General features: G+C 42.2%; 2 protein-coding genes across 5 annotated transcripts in view; one reads left to right on the top strand and one right to left on the bottom strand.

The window, feature by feature from the left end:
• ATG3 (autophagy related 3) overlaps positions 1-8,344 on the bottom strand; it is a 31,016-nt gene extending 22,672 nt beyond the window's left edge. Inside the window, exons 1-4 of the mRNA XM_083172680.1 lie at positions 8,026-8,344; positions 7,843-7,940; positions 5,633-5,674; positions 2,560-2,609 (exon numbers count right to left, since the gene is read on the bottom strand). Coding sequence (XP_083028806.1) covers positions 2,560-2,609; positions 5,633-5,674; positions 7,843-7,914 — 164 coding nt within the window. The 5' untranslated portion in view covers positions 7,915-7,940; positions 8,026-8,344. The remainder of the gene's footprint in view (positions 1-2,559; positions 2,610-5,632; positions 5,675-7,842; positions 7,941-8,025) is intronic.
• The window catches only part of SLC35A5 (solute carrier family 35 member A5), a 37,480-nt gene continuing 31,618 nt past the window's right edge, over positions 7,828-13,689 (top strand). Inside the window, exons 1-3 of one of the 4 annotated variants that reach the window (XM_083172679.1) lie at positions 7,828-7,964; positions 9,050-9,112; positions 13,271-13,433. In XM_083172679.1, coding sequence (XP_083028805.1) covers positions 13,304-13,433 — 130 coding nt within the window. In that variant the 5' untranslated portion in view covers positions 7,828-7,964; positions 9,050-9,112; positions 13,271-13,303. Of the gene's footprint in view, positions 7,965-8,007; positions 8,312-8,353; positions 8,575-9,049; positions 9,113-13,270; positions 13,434-13,689 lie in introns of those variants that run through there. The other 3 variants (XM_083172678.1, XM_083172676.1, XM_083172677.1) reach the window with 3 other exon arrangements.

Genomic DNA, 13,689 nt, shown 5'->3' with positions numbered 1-13,689 from the left:
TTCTCCCTCTATGGGGGTCGTGGAATACCTACAGAAGCTTGATACTTAATAGGTCTACATGACTATGGCAAACTCAGAATGCTCTTGCCAGTTACAATTGTAACCATGTTTAGCGCATTTTAACCAAGTGGGCATTTAAATAGAAACATACTAGGTAAGCATATTTATTTTGCATTTTAATGTACTTTGTGGTTTGCATTCTATGTTTACATGTGCAAATGTGATACAAAATATGAGAGGTTGGTTTCTAAAGGAACAACTGGAACTGAAAAGTTACCATGTAAAATCTCAACTGTATTATGAAACTCTAAAATCACATTATTAGAATAGAACAAAGACATCTATTCAACAGAGACAGGAATGTATAGGATTTATTTACAGTTCTAGTCAGCCATATGGGCTTAGTGAAAGGATAAGCTCTTCTTTTTTTATAGGTTTCCCTCAGTATGGTTTGGACAGTACAGTACTGTGCATAGATTTACATAACACCACTATAGCATCACCATCTGGACCTGTGCCTCTGCATTAGCTATCATTGTTCCCTATGTTGATTTGGTTAAAATGAGGCATTTTACATTGTTCCCTATGGGAAATCGCGGGCATCGCGTCGGTCGCATCGCATGCGATTTTTTTAGCCCGCATGCGATGCGACCGACGCGATTTTTTTACCTGCGATGCCCCAGATCAAGATCGTTGTGGCCGTGCACACAACGTGCTAGGAAACAAGTACCGAAAGATCTTATGTATGTCCCCTTCCTTCCTCTATGAGTGTCTTGGCCTATTTATCATATATTCAGTGTGATTTGGGCAGGATATTAGCACCATGGATCGCACTGCAATATGCAAATACTTTGTGTGGGATGCTGGATAATACCTTTTTACAGTACACAGTGTTTGGAGCATTTCCTGCGGCTTGTGCCCATGCAAGGTTGTGCTGACCAAACATGCCATAAGCGACTTGAGGCTTTTGCAGTAACCCTGCGGAACTGTGAAGCACATAGGCTACAACAAGCTGCTGACAATTATTAGAATGCTTTGCATTCTAGAAATTGGTAAACTTTGCAGCAGTTTCCAATAGAAAGCCATCAGCTGCGGTCCCTCTGTGATACATTCAGGGGAAAACAGATGTTTTGGGGAATAAAGCTTTAAATATACAATGATAAATTAGCCCTCTAGTCCCTAATGGACCAAAACCCATGACCCGAAATCAGCTTTTCCTATCCATGATGTATTATTATAAGGTTCAGGTCCGGGAAGGGAAGAGGGGCGGCGTTAATCTGCTTGCTGGGATCTTAACACACACAGCACAGTGAGCAGGTCTGAATTGGACCCTTGGTGTTAACCTATGGCAACATTAAACTGTTGAACTTCCGACCTAAACACTTTTGCGCCTAAATAGGGTCTAAAACAGTTAATGTTTCTTTGTGGTTTTCGTTCCACTTATGGTCAGCATTCACTATTACCATTCAGAGAGACAATTCAATTATTTGCAATAGACGTGGAGGCTGCAAACTGAGAAAAACGGATAGTGTGTGCTTAAACATACTACTAAAGAATTGGAGAAGTAGGACCTTTCATTGATCATCAGCTCAGTGGACCCATGTAGCTGACTGGTGTTAGCAGAGCAGAAAGGGAGTATGGCCATTGGAGGAGCGCAGGGAGGCATCTGAGAAGGGTGTGGCATAGGAGAAAGACAATGTCCAGGTAGACATGTTTTTAAGCATTAATGTCGATCCCTGATTAGTGTAGCTTGTGCCCTTGCGTCCCTCACCATTCCTCAGGTCAGATGCCCTGATTTGTTATTGCTGCGCTTGGCACGCTTGAACATTCCCATTCAGATTCCACCTGCATGGTAAAACATGAAAAAGTCCCCCCAAAATTGTGAAAAACTCATGTAGACCTAGACATTTCCTGTGAGTCATATGGAACCCATTTGAGAAAATCTCTTGTGAAAACAAAAAGGTAAGTCGCTGCTAAAGCCATCTGAAGATGGAGTTTGAATTATAGTGGTGGGTGCCGGAGGACTCACCGGCAGTTGGGATTCTGACAATCACTACCCCGACTTCGGAATCCCGACTGCTAAGAGCCCGACACACGGATATTCTCCCTCGTGGGGGTCCGCAACCCCGATAGAGGAAGAATAAATTAGGTGGCGAGCACAGCGAGCCACTGTGCCCACAGCGTGGCGAGCCTGCAAGGGGCTTCACTGCGCTCCCCCCGCTGTCTGAGTCTGGGCAGTCCGGATTCCGACGTCTGGCTAATGACTGTCAGGGTGTTATAAGACACCTGTAGTTGTACCTTGGAACAAAAATCATTTAGATTTGATATATTCTGAATGACCGAGTTTCCGATTACAGATATAGGAAATAAAATCACATTCTTAGTGGGAGCTGATTGTAACAGCTTTGAGGAGATTTTTCCAAAAGACGAAACCACAGTGATACATACTGTACAATAGACGCTTAAATGGATTGATAATCACGAATTATAGAGGGTAAATTTGCAGAAAAGAAAAGATAGAGGGTAACAATGAGCTGTATTACCAATTGTTGTACTTACCATTGCCATGTAGGGCAGTGATGAACAAGATGGTCACCAGCAGCCAGAAACTGTTGTAAAAAAAAAAAAAAAAAAAAAAAAAAAAAAAAAAAAAAAAAAAGAAGAAGGAGATATATATTGCAATTATAATAATCCATTTATAACAAGCTCAAATAATTGAGAACAAAAAAAATAAAAAAAATGCACATGAATTTGTTGAGGCAAAAAACGGAAACAGGATGCAATGAAAACTTCCTCAGAGCTGTATCAAACAGCAACTGTTGTGCCTCTTTGGAAATGCACTCACATTCTTTATCCATTCCACTTGTCTATGCAACTACTGTATATACTGTAGATAACAAACAATTGGAACTAGAGTAAAACTGGTTACACGCTATGCCAATCCTTCCAATCCCCGGAGCGTTTTGTTAATCAGTTGACCTCCAGTGACTAACGTACACACACACACACACACAAATAGCTCAGAAAACACATTCTTCCATGGAAGCAGGTGGTCAGGCACCTAACATATTACTGCAAATAAGATGCGACCTCCCGATTCAACCGTTACAGGAGCCTTTTAGGCCATGTATCGGCTAACGCCACTGCATACACACCTATACAATAATCATGTGATTGGTGTAATGATTGTATAGGTGTGTATCAAGCTTTGGAGACATTGGGTATCTCTGCGCTTCAATGCTACAGCTGGACTTGCTTGCGAGTTCTCCATAATCTCCAATGTCATCTGAAATCTACAGTTATTATTTACCATTCTAATTAACTTTTTGTGCGGTCACTTATTTTAGTTAATCAAATACTGTACATAACTTGCAATCAACCCTTCAGCCCCATACACACTAGATGATCTTGTGAACAATATCGCTCATGAAGTGGCTTCTGAACAATATTGCTACCAATATCGTTGTGTGTACAATATTTTTTAGGTTTCCCATTCCCATGTGCGGATAATGACCACAGCCCTGATATGAACATGTACAGGGAGGAAGTCCTTGTTAACGACAGCCATACTGCAGCTGCAACACGGCCGTCATTGCCCGTTTAAGGCAATTTAAGAAAAAGGTCAGACTCGCTCAAAAGCTGTCCATCGCAGAGGAGCATTAGAAGAAGCAATCAGGAAATCAGAAGCAATGAATGAACCGTGGGTGTGCGCATTGGCATTGTGATAGAGCGTATACACTAGATGATGTAAAACGATTTGTCATTCAAAACCCATCATCATAGTCCACATAATCTGCAAGGCTGCATGCAATACCTGAAATTAGTGTATGGAGGCCTTTGGACAATTTCTACAAAGTTAATTGGGTGCTTCACAGTATTGATAATAACCCAAAACATACTGGAAAAGCATTCCAGCTGATTTTAAAGGCAAATAAGTGGAATATTCTGCAATGGCTAAGTCAATCACCCTATTGAGAATGCATTTCACTTGCTGAACAGAACACTAAAGACAGAAAGACCCACAAATATCTGAAGACATCCACAGTAAAGGCCAATTACACTTGAGCCCCTCGAAACAGTATTCGGATGGCTGACAGACCAGGTGAATATATATAAAAAAAAAAAAAAAAAAAAAAAAATCAGCATGGGTATGTGAGGAGAAATATATATATATATATATATCTATCAACCATTCACATGGACTTTGGGAATGGAAAAGTGGCCCAAAAAGGAAACATCCTAACTGTCTATGCTCACTGCTACCCCTTATGTGTCACTCCTGTCTGTCTTACCCTTCCCTTTAGAATGTAAGCTCTCACGAGCAGGACCCTCTCTCCTAATGTACTTTTCTTAGACTATATACATCTCTGCCACCCTGATAATTGCTTCCGTGTCCTGTCCCCTGATGGAATTATCCTTTTATACCATGTACCTGTCCTAAATGGTCTTGTACGGTCATTCATTATTTGTTTTTTGGTCATTTATGTATTGTTGGGCACTGCGGAAACCTTGTGGCACAATATACTGTAAATAAATGATAATAATAATGCAACGGGATACAGTAGACTCAGGTGTCAACATTGACACCAAACAACCGCAAAACTCATTTAGTTTTTTTCATGCATCAACCTTTTGCCCACGGTCAACCTGGATGGACATGTAATATGGCTGCAATTCCTAAATGTTTCACACAATATTTTTGTTCAACCCATTGAATTAAAGCTGAAAGTCTGCACTACAAATGCATCTCCATTGTTTAATTTCAAGTCAATTGTTCTGGCTCATGGAGCCAAAATTAGGAAAATGGTGTCAGTGCCCAAATACATATGGACCCAACTGTAACTGGCAGTTAGCATTGCACTCAGCATGCTGGGAACTGCATAATGGAAAAGGTGGAAATATTGTTTTTGGGGGAAGATGTAGAAAACTTTGGAGAGGAACAAGGTGGAAAAGCGGCCCAGAAAAACTAATCAGCATCTAACCTGTATTTTCTTTAGCACAGCCTCTAAAGGGCAACATCTGATTGAATGCCGTGGGCAACTTCTCCACATTATAGCTCTCTCAAATGTTAGATGTATCAACATCGAAGTCAAGTTGAAGGTTTTTTTTTTTTTAAGAAAAAAAAAACAATTTCTACATACAAGCGGTTTTGTGCTACCTTTTGGTTACTATTCTGTAAATGAATGTAAACGTTAAATGCCCCATTAAGTGTGCAAGCATGTTTGTTTGTTTTTAAAAATAAACTGATTGGGGTTGCTTAAGTTACCTATAACTAAAATGCCATGCAGAGGCATGTTACTGGGTGAGGCAGCACAAATACTGCTCTAACAGTTGCAGAGCTGGCATTATGTCATACACATAGCAAGCAAAGAAGAAGGGATCCTCAAATTTAACACACCATGCAATTCCACACAGGTAAGCTGTGAGCATGAGTGTCACAAAGAATCAGTGACAGCAGCGATGTGTGTGACACAGAGACATACACACCACTTGTATATTATTGGATGCACGAATAGATTTGCCCTGAAGAGTAAAGTATTTGGCCCAACATTAGCACATGACAAAAAAAACAACAAAACACATAACTAGGAGCAAACCAATAGAAAACAATGTCGCATAAATTTCTACTTACCTCTTCGGGGGTAATAACTCCGGTCTCTTTAAACTTGGACTCCTAATGTATAAAGATCAAGTTTTAGTCAATAATATACAGACCTGCTTATACACATCAGTCGTAGCCTATTATAAAAACTATTGTGGTGTTCAGAAAGCTCAGTGCATACATACACCACTTCAGGAATAATTTCTGCTGTCAGTTAATTAGAGTGTATAAGCTTATTATAACTGAAATGAATGTAAACATACTGTATGATAAGTCTACAATGATACTCATCATTCAAAAAGCAATCCACCCCCACCAAAAATAAATATATCCTGTACATTTTAAATTGAAGGCACTAAAAGTACATTTTAGATAACACTATTTTGTCTAGTGGACCTTAGACTATGGGGTGAATCAATTGTTTCACCCCACAGCGGCCAGTAATGGATGCAAAATGTAGCAAGTCAATTGTTGCCCTATTGGGGCACCTATTACCCGCAGGAGAGGGAGAGACATTTCTTATTACTGATGTGTAAAAAGTCCTTTGTTCTGGTGCCCAAATGGGTGTTCAGCAGCACTAACTAAGATTTTAGACAGAATTAGCTGCCATTTGCAGCTAAAGACCATTCTTTTGGGGGCACAAACAGAGCAACAATTTAATTGCTCTGATCCCCCCCCCCCCACACACACACAAAAAAAACAAAACAAAAACAAACCCCAATTGATTCACCCCCTTAAAACGTAACTATATGTTTAAAAAGATCCCTGACCTTAAAATCTGGCTTACATATTCACTTACGGTAGTTGTCTTTTAATGTTACAGGTGTTCCATTACTTGCTGTTTTTGGTAACCTGGGCATACACATTATAATAGCGCAGCCAACTGGGATGAGGGAACGAGGGACTGCCTTGTAACCAGTGCACTGTTTTAGCGGGACGCTGCACCCTTCCCAATTATTAAAGGGCAAAATGTGCCCTGCCCCTCTAGCAGCGCCCTGCTAAAAGAACCCTGTGCCCTGCCCGCCACGGTTCCTAAAAAGAACAGACTTCCTGGAGGACACACTTTGAGAACCTGTGATCTAGACCATTGTTCAGCAGTTTTTAGCCTGTCAATGATTATCAGACAGGCTTACATACTGAACAATAACAGTTCCAACCAATCATGTGGTCAGCTGGATTTTACAATTATTATGCAGTATATAGTTAGATTCATATACACCCAACTATGTGAAGTGCACGCCACTTTAAGGGATAGGGGCCCATTTACCATTGTATATTTGTGGGTATTTCCCTGAAAACACCTTTTTGTGTGGGCTAGAGGCAAATATTAAGTATCCCCTGAATGCATAATTAAAGAACCGCAGCAAATATCTCCGATACCTGCTGCGGTCCCTCCATTCCTGCCCGCAGCCCCATATGGCCAAGATTTGCAAAAATGTGCTTTCTGGCCCATAGAGCTCTGAACACCCATGAAGGGTGAAGTTTGCTCGCTATAGGATTGTCCTCTTAGTGAGCACCTGCGGATATACAACTCCTTTTGCACTTCCCCACTTCCTACAGTTCGCGACACGCAAGGGGTTATTCAATTAGTTTGAGGGAATTTAGTTCCCTGAAAACAGCCAAGGTTATACTTATTGTGTCAAGTAGGGGTTTGGGTCCTGACAGCTACATCACACCCAGCATAGTAGCTGCAGTATAATGCGGCTAATCCTGGGAATTGTTATGGGAAAAAATTGGATGTTGCAGAAAGCAGCTGAATAGAATAACCCACACAAACTCTGTACTGTATTCGTTATTCACCACATCCCTGAATCATACAGAAAGACTAATCTCTATACATATGGTGCTGCGAACCACTTGTGGTGCCTTATAAATAAAATCTGATAATAAGAATCTCCCCGATGCTGTCACATACTCACTGCTATCTCCACAGATTGCCCAATCCCAGGCTATGAAAAGATGTGTTTTACCAAATCTGCCCCATACAGAGGTGATGTGCTCCCAACATTAAACTATATTGATAATAGAAGGTATGCATAGTGTGGAGTGGAAGCAGGTGCACTTTTAAACAAATGACACATGTGAAGTGACCAACAATACCCACGTGATGACGTCAGAAGTCACCATTTCTACCCTGCAAACATTACCGCAGGAGGCTATGAGGGGGGCTGAGGCAGGAATGGGCAGCTCAGTTCTACTGCACTGGCGGCCCACTTCTGCTGCCATGGTAACGTGCGCACCTTCAGCACCGGGGTCCAGTACTCTGCCACCTCCAGAGCCTTGCCCTTCACCGAGTTGATGACGCTCTGCATGGCACCGCTCTCCCCGGACTGGGGCTCTACAGGAGAAAACAACACGTGAGGTTAGCGCTGAGCTGACAGCGGCTGCTGGGCTGGGGGCATCGTCATGGTGACAGTGCTCACCTGCACCGCGATCTCTCCAGGGAACCTCAGTCACGGCTCTCTTCCTCCTCGCTCTAGCCCACTGCGGGTCACATGGGGCGGCACGCCCGGAAATAGCTGAGGGGCTGGCCTAGGCGCCGGGTGTAAGGAGGGGCGTGTACAGGGAACTCTGTGCTGCTGCCGAGTACACCGGGTACTGGATCTAATAAGCCTCGGAGTATCTCCGGCAGCGCAGCCCCGCCGGCCCGGAGCCTGCTGTGCGGATACAGTGACAGCTCTCAGGCCGAGTTGAACTCCGGCTTCCTGGGTTAGTAAATTACGTCACGGTAAAGAGAGCGAGGCTTGGTTAGCGTGACGTCATAGCCCGGAAGAGCCGGTGCAGCTGTTGATGTAGAAGGGAAGGGAGTTAGTGGGGTTGAGACGGTGTGCGGGAGGGGGATGTGGCGCGGTGACGTGTCCCTGGCTGGCCGCAGCAGCCCAGGACAGGTAGGTGGTGGCACTGGCATGTGGGAGAACAGTCAGTCCACTCCAGAACAATAACACAGAGATAACTTTCCTCATTGTGTCACAGTAAGTGTACTCTCATAACAACGTACCACATGGGCAGCTGTGACTTTGGTCGGTGTGTAAATTGTACACTGTGTGCCTCATGTAGAAATCCTGTAGTTACTTGACAAGGGATCAGTTATTGGGGGGAACAGCCAGGTGCTCTCATAAAACCTGTACAGTTATCCTCCTGTGGTAAGTGTTTCTTCCCTTGTACTTTAATTAGTGAAAACACCAATCTTGTGCCAGCTGTCACAGACCAATGTGCTCTCAAGGAAAGTAGAGCAAAGTCTATAGTTATGTCATTTACATTTTATAAGGGAAATCAAACATTCATTTGTCAGGTCTTACATTCTTTCCATTCTGATAACTGAGATGATTTCAATAAAATTTACATTAAAATTACGTCATTAAGGACAGTCACGTGTGAACATAGCATTTTATGTTTTTTTTTTTCCATCAGCATAGACTTTCACTGGATTGTTTTTCTCATCTCTAGGTTTGCATTCACTGAAAAGTGCGGATGCATGCTGAGAATACATTCTGAAGGATTTGGAGCAAGGTAATTACAATGTCAACATTGTTGCTCTCCTAGACAAGACCATAGAGAACACTAGCAGCACAGTTTACAATGATACAAATCCAATGAATGAGCACATTACAGAAAATGGATTGTGTGCTGCTACTAAAATCTTTAACTCCTAGATCGATGGTTCCCAACCCTGGGGTGCCTCAAAGCACTTGCATTGGTGCCTTGGATTGCCCAGGACCAATTCAAATTATTTATGGTCAGTCTAAAGTCCCCCATACATGCTGCAATAGCAGCTAGCAGCGTGCGATGCGCGCTCCCGGGGGAATCACATCGCACAGTACAAAATGTATGTGCTGCACATACTTTTTGTACTGCCCGCGGATCGCATTTTGTACTGCTTTGCGATGCAATGTGATCCAGCCCATAACGCATCGCAATGCACGCTGCTATCGCAGTATGAATGTGCACCTTAACAGGCAAATGCAGTGCTTGTGGCTGCAGATCATAAAATATGTGGACAATCAGAAATAAATCCTGTCCATCACCACACAGTTAAACCTTAGGATGACATATGCTATAAACACAATATACTTAATTTTCAGGTTTTTTTTAAACATTTGACCTTTGGGTAATTATGATATCCCAGGGTGCCATGATTCACAAAAGTTGTGTTGGGAACCATTGTCCTTGCTTATCTAGACTTTTGTGGGCCCCATAGAAATTAAAATGTTTTGCATGTACCCCAAATGGTGAGAAAAAAAACTGTATAACATATGGAATGGCAAAAAGGGCCCCCTCAGCTGAGGGCCTTATAGGTTCTGTACTCCCTGCACCCTGATAGTAAATGGTATTTTTGCAATCACATTGATTAGGAAAACAACAAGAGTTCCATGTCTGATTCAGGCCATACATCAGGGGTGATTCCCCGATTAATCAGTGAGCATCAGTTGTTTATCGAGCAGGGTATCGAGTAAAAAATGCTTGTTAAAAGTACCTGACTTGTTGATCCTAATGATTTTTTGACCGAAATCTGCAAATCAAGAAGTTCCAGAATGTTGGATTTCCCATACCTCCCATTGGGAGAACAGGGACTTTCCCTGATTCTATATTAATGTAGAATACTGTAATTTCTTCAGTATCAGATGAAAATCGCCCCTTTCTGGGGCATTTTTCAGCTTTTGGGACTTCTGTAACTAAAGCCGGCATACACAGTTCATATAAGCGTAGTCCTTGAGCAGACACAACAAGGAGCAGGTGTGCAGAAAGTAGCCCAGGGTAGATTAATGTAGTTTTTTTTTTCCATTATTAATGTAAGTATGATCACTTAGCTCGCAGCATGCAAGAGACATGTGTAGCACCTCCAGCTATTACTGGGCTTATAATATACACAGGTCTATATTATTATATAATAGAAAACAATATGTGTATATTTGGTGTAGCTTGCAAAGTTCTCCCCAGAAAGTTCATATTAGCACACTGAGCAAACGGTTAATATTTAGCATATGGCACATAAGTTGAAACTGTACCTTGTGGTAATAACATACAAAATGCAGCGATAAAGTGATTATATATAGCAAAACCGTAAACTGTATGAAGGGGGTGTAGTATTTTTCCCATCACGGCCACTTGGATGTAACAACATTATCTTTAAAGGCCCATACACACTTGAAGATTTTCATTTCAAAAGACTTTGCCAAAATCTTTGATAGCTATATCTTTCACCAAAGTAGTGCGTACACACTGAGCTATTTTCCCCAAAGAGCGAGAGATTTTCAGGAGGCGAAAGACTTTGCTGAAAATCTTTCATTATAAATGGGCTGGGTTTGAATTCCAAGGGTTCCATATATATACAGTATATCGGTGGCAGTGGGCATATAAATATATAAACATTGGTGGGCAGTGTTGGCACTAATGTATGCATTGCTGGCACAGACCAGCAATATATACGTTACCGCCAACACTGCCCACCAATGTTTATATATTTATATGCCCACTGCCACAAATGTATATTTATTTAAATGCCCCCCCCCCCCCCCATGTGCCCCTGGAGCGACTCGGAGGCCATCACTGCATCACCCTCCAGCCCCTTCCCTCCCTCGGAGTGATGTTTCCGCATAATTTCCCCGTGGAGCAACGCGGCAACCCCCCCCCCCCCAGTGGAGTGGGTAAGCGCCAAAGCGCCCTCCCTCCCCGCCTGGGGCACCCCGTGCCCTACACTATCCATGGCCGTCCCCAGCAGATAGCGACGCACACAGCTGCCCACCAATGTATTTAAATGCACCAACAATATCAATATATTATAATATATCATATAATATATTATATATATATATATATATATATATATATATATATATATATATATATATATATATATATATATATATATATATATATATATATAAAATATATATTAATATATATATATATATATATATATATATATAATGCAGTTAAGATCCCGGTGGTCGAGATCCCGGCGTTCGGAATCCCGACCGCCGAAATCCCGACATATTCTCCCTTCGGGGGTGTCCACGACACCCCTGGAGGAAGAATAATTTAGTGTGCCGAGCGTAGCGAGGCACCGGGCCCGCTGCGTGGCGAGCGCAGCGAGCCCGCAAGGGGGGGCGATCCACGTCCCCCCCTTGTCGGGATTTCGGCGGTCGGGATTCTGAACGCCGGGATCCCGACCGCCGGGATTCAATACTGAATATATATATATATATATTATTATATAGGGGCATTTAATGAACACATTGGTGGCAGTGGGCACAATAATATAAACATTGGTGGCCAGCAGGGTGTTAGCACGGAGCAGTGCTGTCTGCTCCGTGTGTTTAGCCAGGCTGGGGGCGGGGCTAGCCTGGCCGGGGAGCAGGGCTCTGCAGCAGCATCCATCCAGCCGGCCAGCCAGACGGAGCACAGGGTGAGTATGACAGGCGAGGGGGCGGGGGGCGGTCCGCCGGGCTGAAAGTGGTTAATCTTTCAGCCCGGCAGGCGTACACACACGGCGATGATGGATGGAAAACCATCCATCATCGCCACATCTGCTGGTAAAACCAGCAGATGACCCACTTTCCTAGCGATGATGCGGGAGCGCGCATCATCGCTAGTCGGCAATCTCCGTGGCATACGGCTGTTTTGAGCGATTTTCAGCTGAAAATCGTTAAGTGTGTATGGGCCTTTATACATCTGTTTATACAAAAATTTCTGTCATGTTGACTACAATGTGTTGAGCTCCAGTAATCTGTATTCTTAAACTGTCTGTCATGTGGTGCAATTTCAATTACAGTATACATTTAAAATAGTTTATAACTAGTCTGTTACATATGTGTGGTTCTGGGATTAAGACCAGAATTGAATTGCTTGCAATCCTTGTTCGACCTATACACACAGCCTGATAGCGTGACCATTAATCAAAAATCGCATTATCCAATTACAGACCGTTTGTATAAAAGGACCTGCAATCATGCAATAACATGTGAAATCCAGGATAAGTTCCTGTTCCCATGAGTTATTGTTGGGTCGTTAGCTGTAAAGTGATTATGCTTCATTCGCAAAGTTTATTTTGATTGGGAACGAAGTGATTAATTCAGAGAAAGAAGCTACTGGAACAACTACCGCATCTTCAGAGACGGTAGGTATGTTCCAGAAGAAGTCATAAGTAAAAAGATGCACACAGCAGTCTTCTGCGATCCGCTGATGTGTTTGAAGACTCCACATGGAACATGAGTAATTAACGTACTCATACAAGATGGATATTAAAACTTGTCCACTTGTCTTTCCCAATTCACCCTTCCCTCACCATACAAGTTAACTCTCAAGTTGGTCAGAATGGAATGTCCTGGTGCCACTGGCTTTGGCATGCCCAGAAAATTGTCTGACACAGCCCCATTCTCTGGAATGTTCCTCATCTCCGCCCCAAACACCAGTAGCATGTCAATTATGTTTGGGCACTGCAAGTTTAAAAAAAAAGGCTGAATATGTGCAGGGCTACTCCTGTGCATGCATAGATCAAAAACTGTTTGGGTACTCAAAACTGTATTCTAGCTGTATTTTTATTTTCCAGATAAATATGTATCTCTTTTTTAACATAACTATGCTGAATACTGTTCTCTCCTAATTTAGATTATTGTTCTATTTTTTTTTAAACACAAATTACATTCTAATAGATTTGTTATATATCAGTAAATAGGAAACAATGCACAAAAGCTATCTACAATGAGGTGCAAGCCCTGTAAGCAATCATCATGGTTCTCCAGATCCACCCTGCACACATTTCTACTTGGATTCACGTTTGTTTGCCTCGGTTCCAGCCGCGTGCTTTTGGTGAAATTTTCGGCCAACAAAGGTGGGTTGAACTTATTTTTAACACAATTTAAAAACACTGTACAATGTGTTCTAGTGTATTTTGTTGTTCTCACTGGCAAAATCTGAAGCACCGCTTAATGTACAAATAGTAATTTTCTATTTTTTTTATAGTACTTTGCAAGTTCACACTGATGAAAAACAAATGTGTTTACAAATTAACCGCTTGAATTCATAAAAAAAAATAAACCACAGTTTTGAAATAATTATGGAGAACAACTTAAATCAGCAACATTGTA

Source organism: Crinia signifera, chromosome 2 (genome assembly GCF_055691185.1).
Source record: "Crinia signifera chromosome 2, ASM5569118v1, whole genome shotgun sequence".
NCBI classification, from domain to species: Eukaryota; Metazoa; Chordata; class Amphibia; order Anura; family Myobatrachidae; genus Crinia; species Crinia signifera.
Note: the sequence above shows the minus strand (reverse complement) of the source record. Positions and strands in the feature narration are given on the sequence as shown.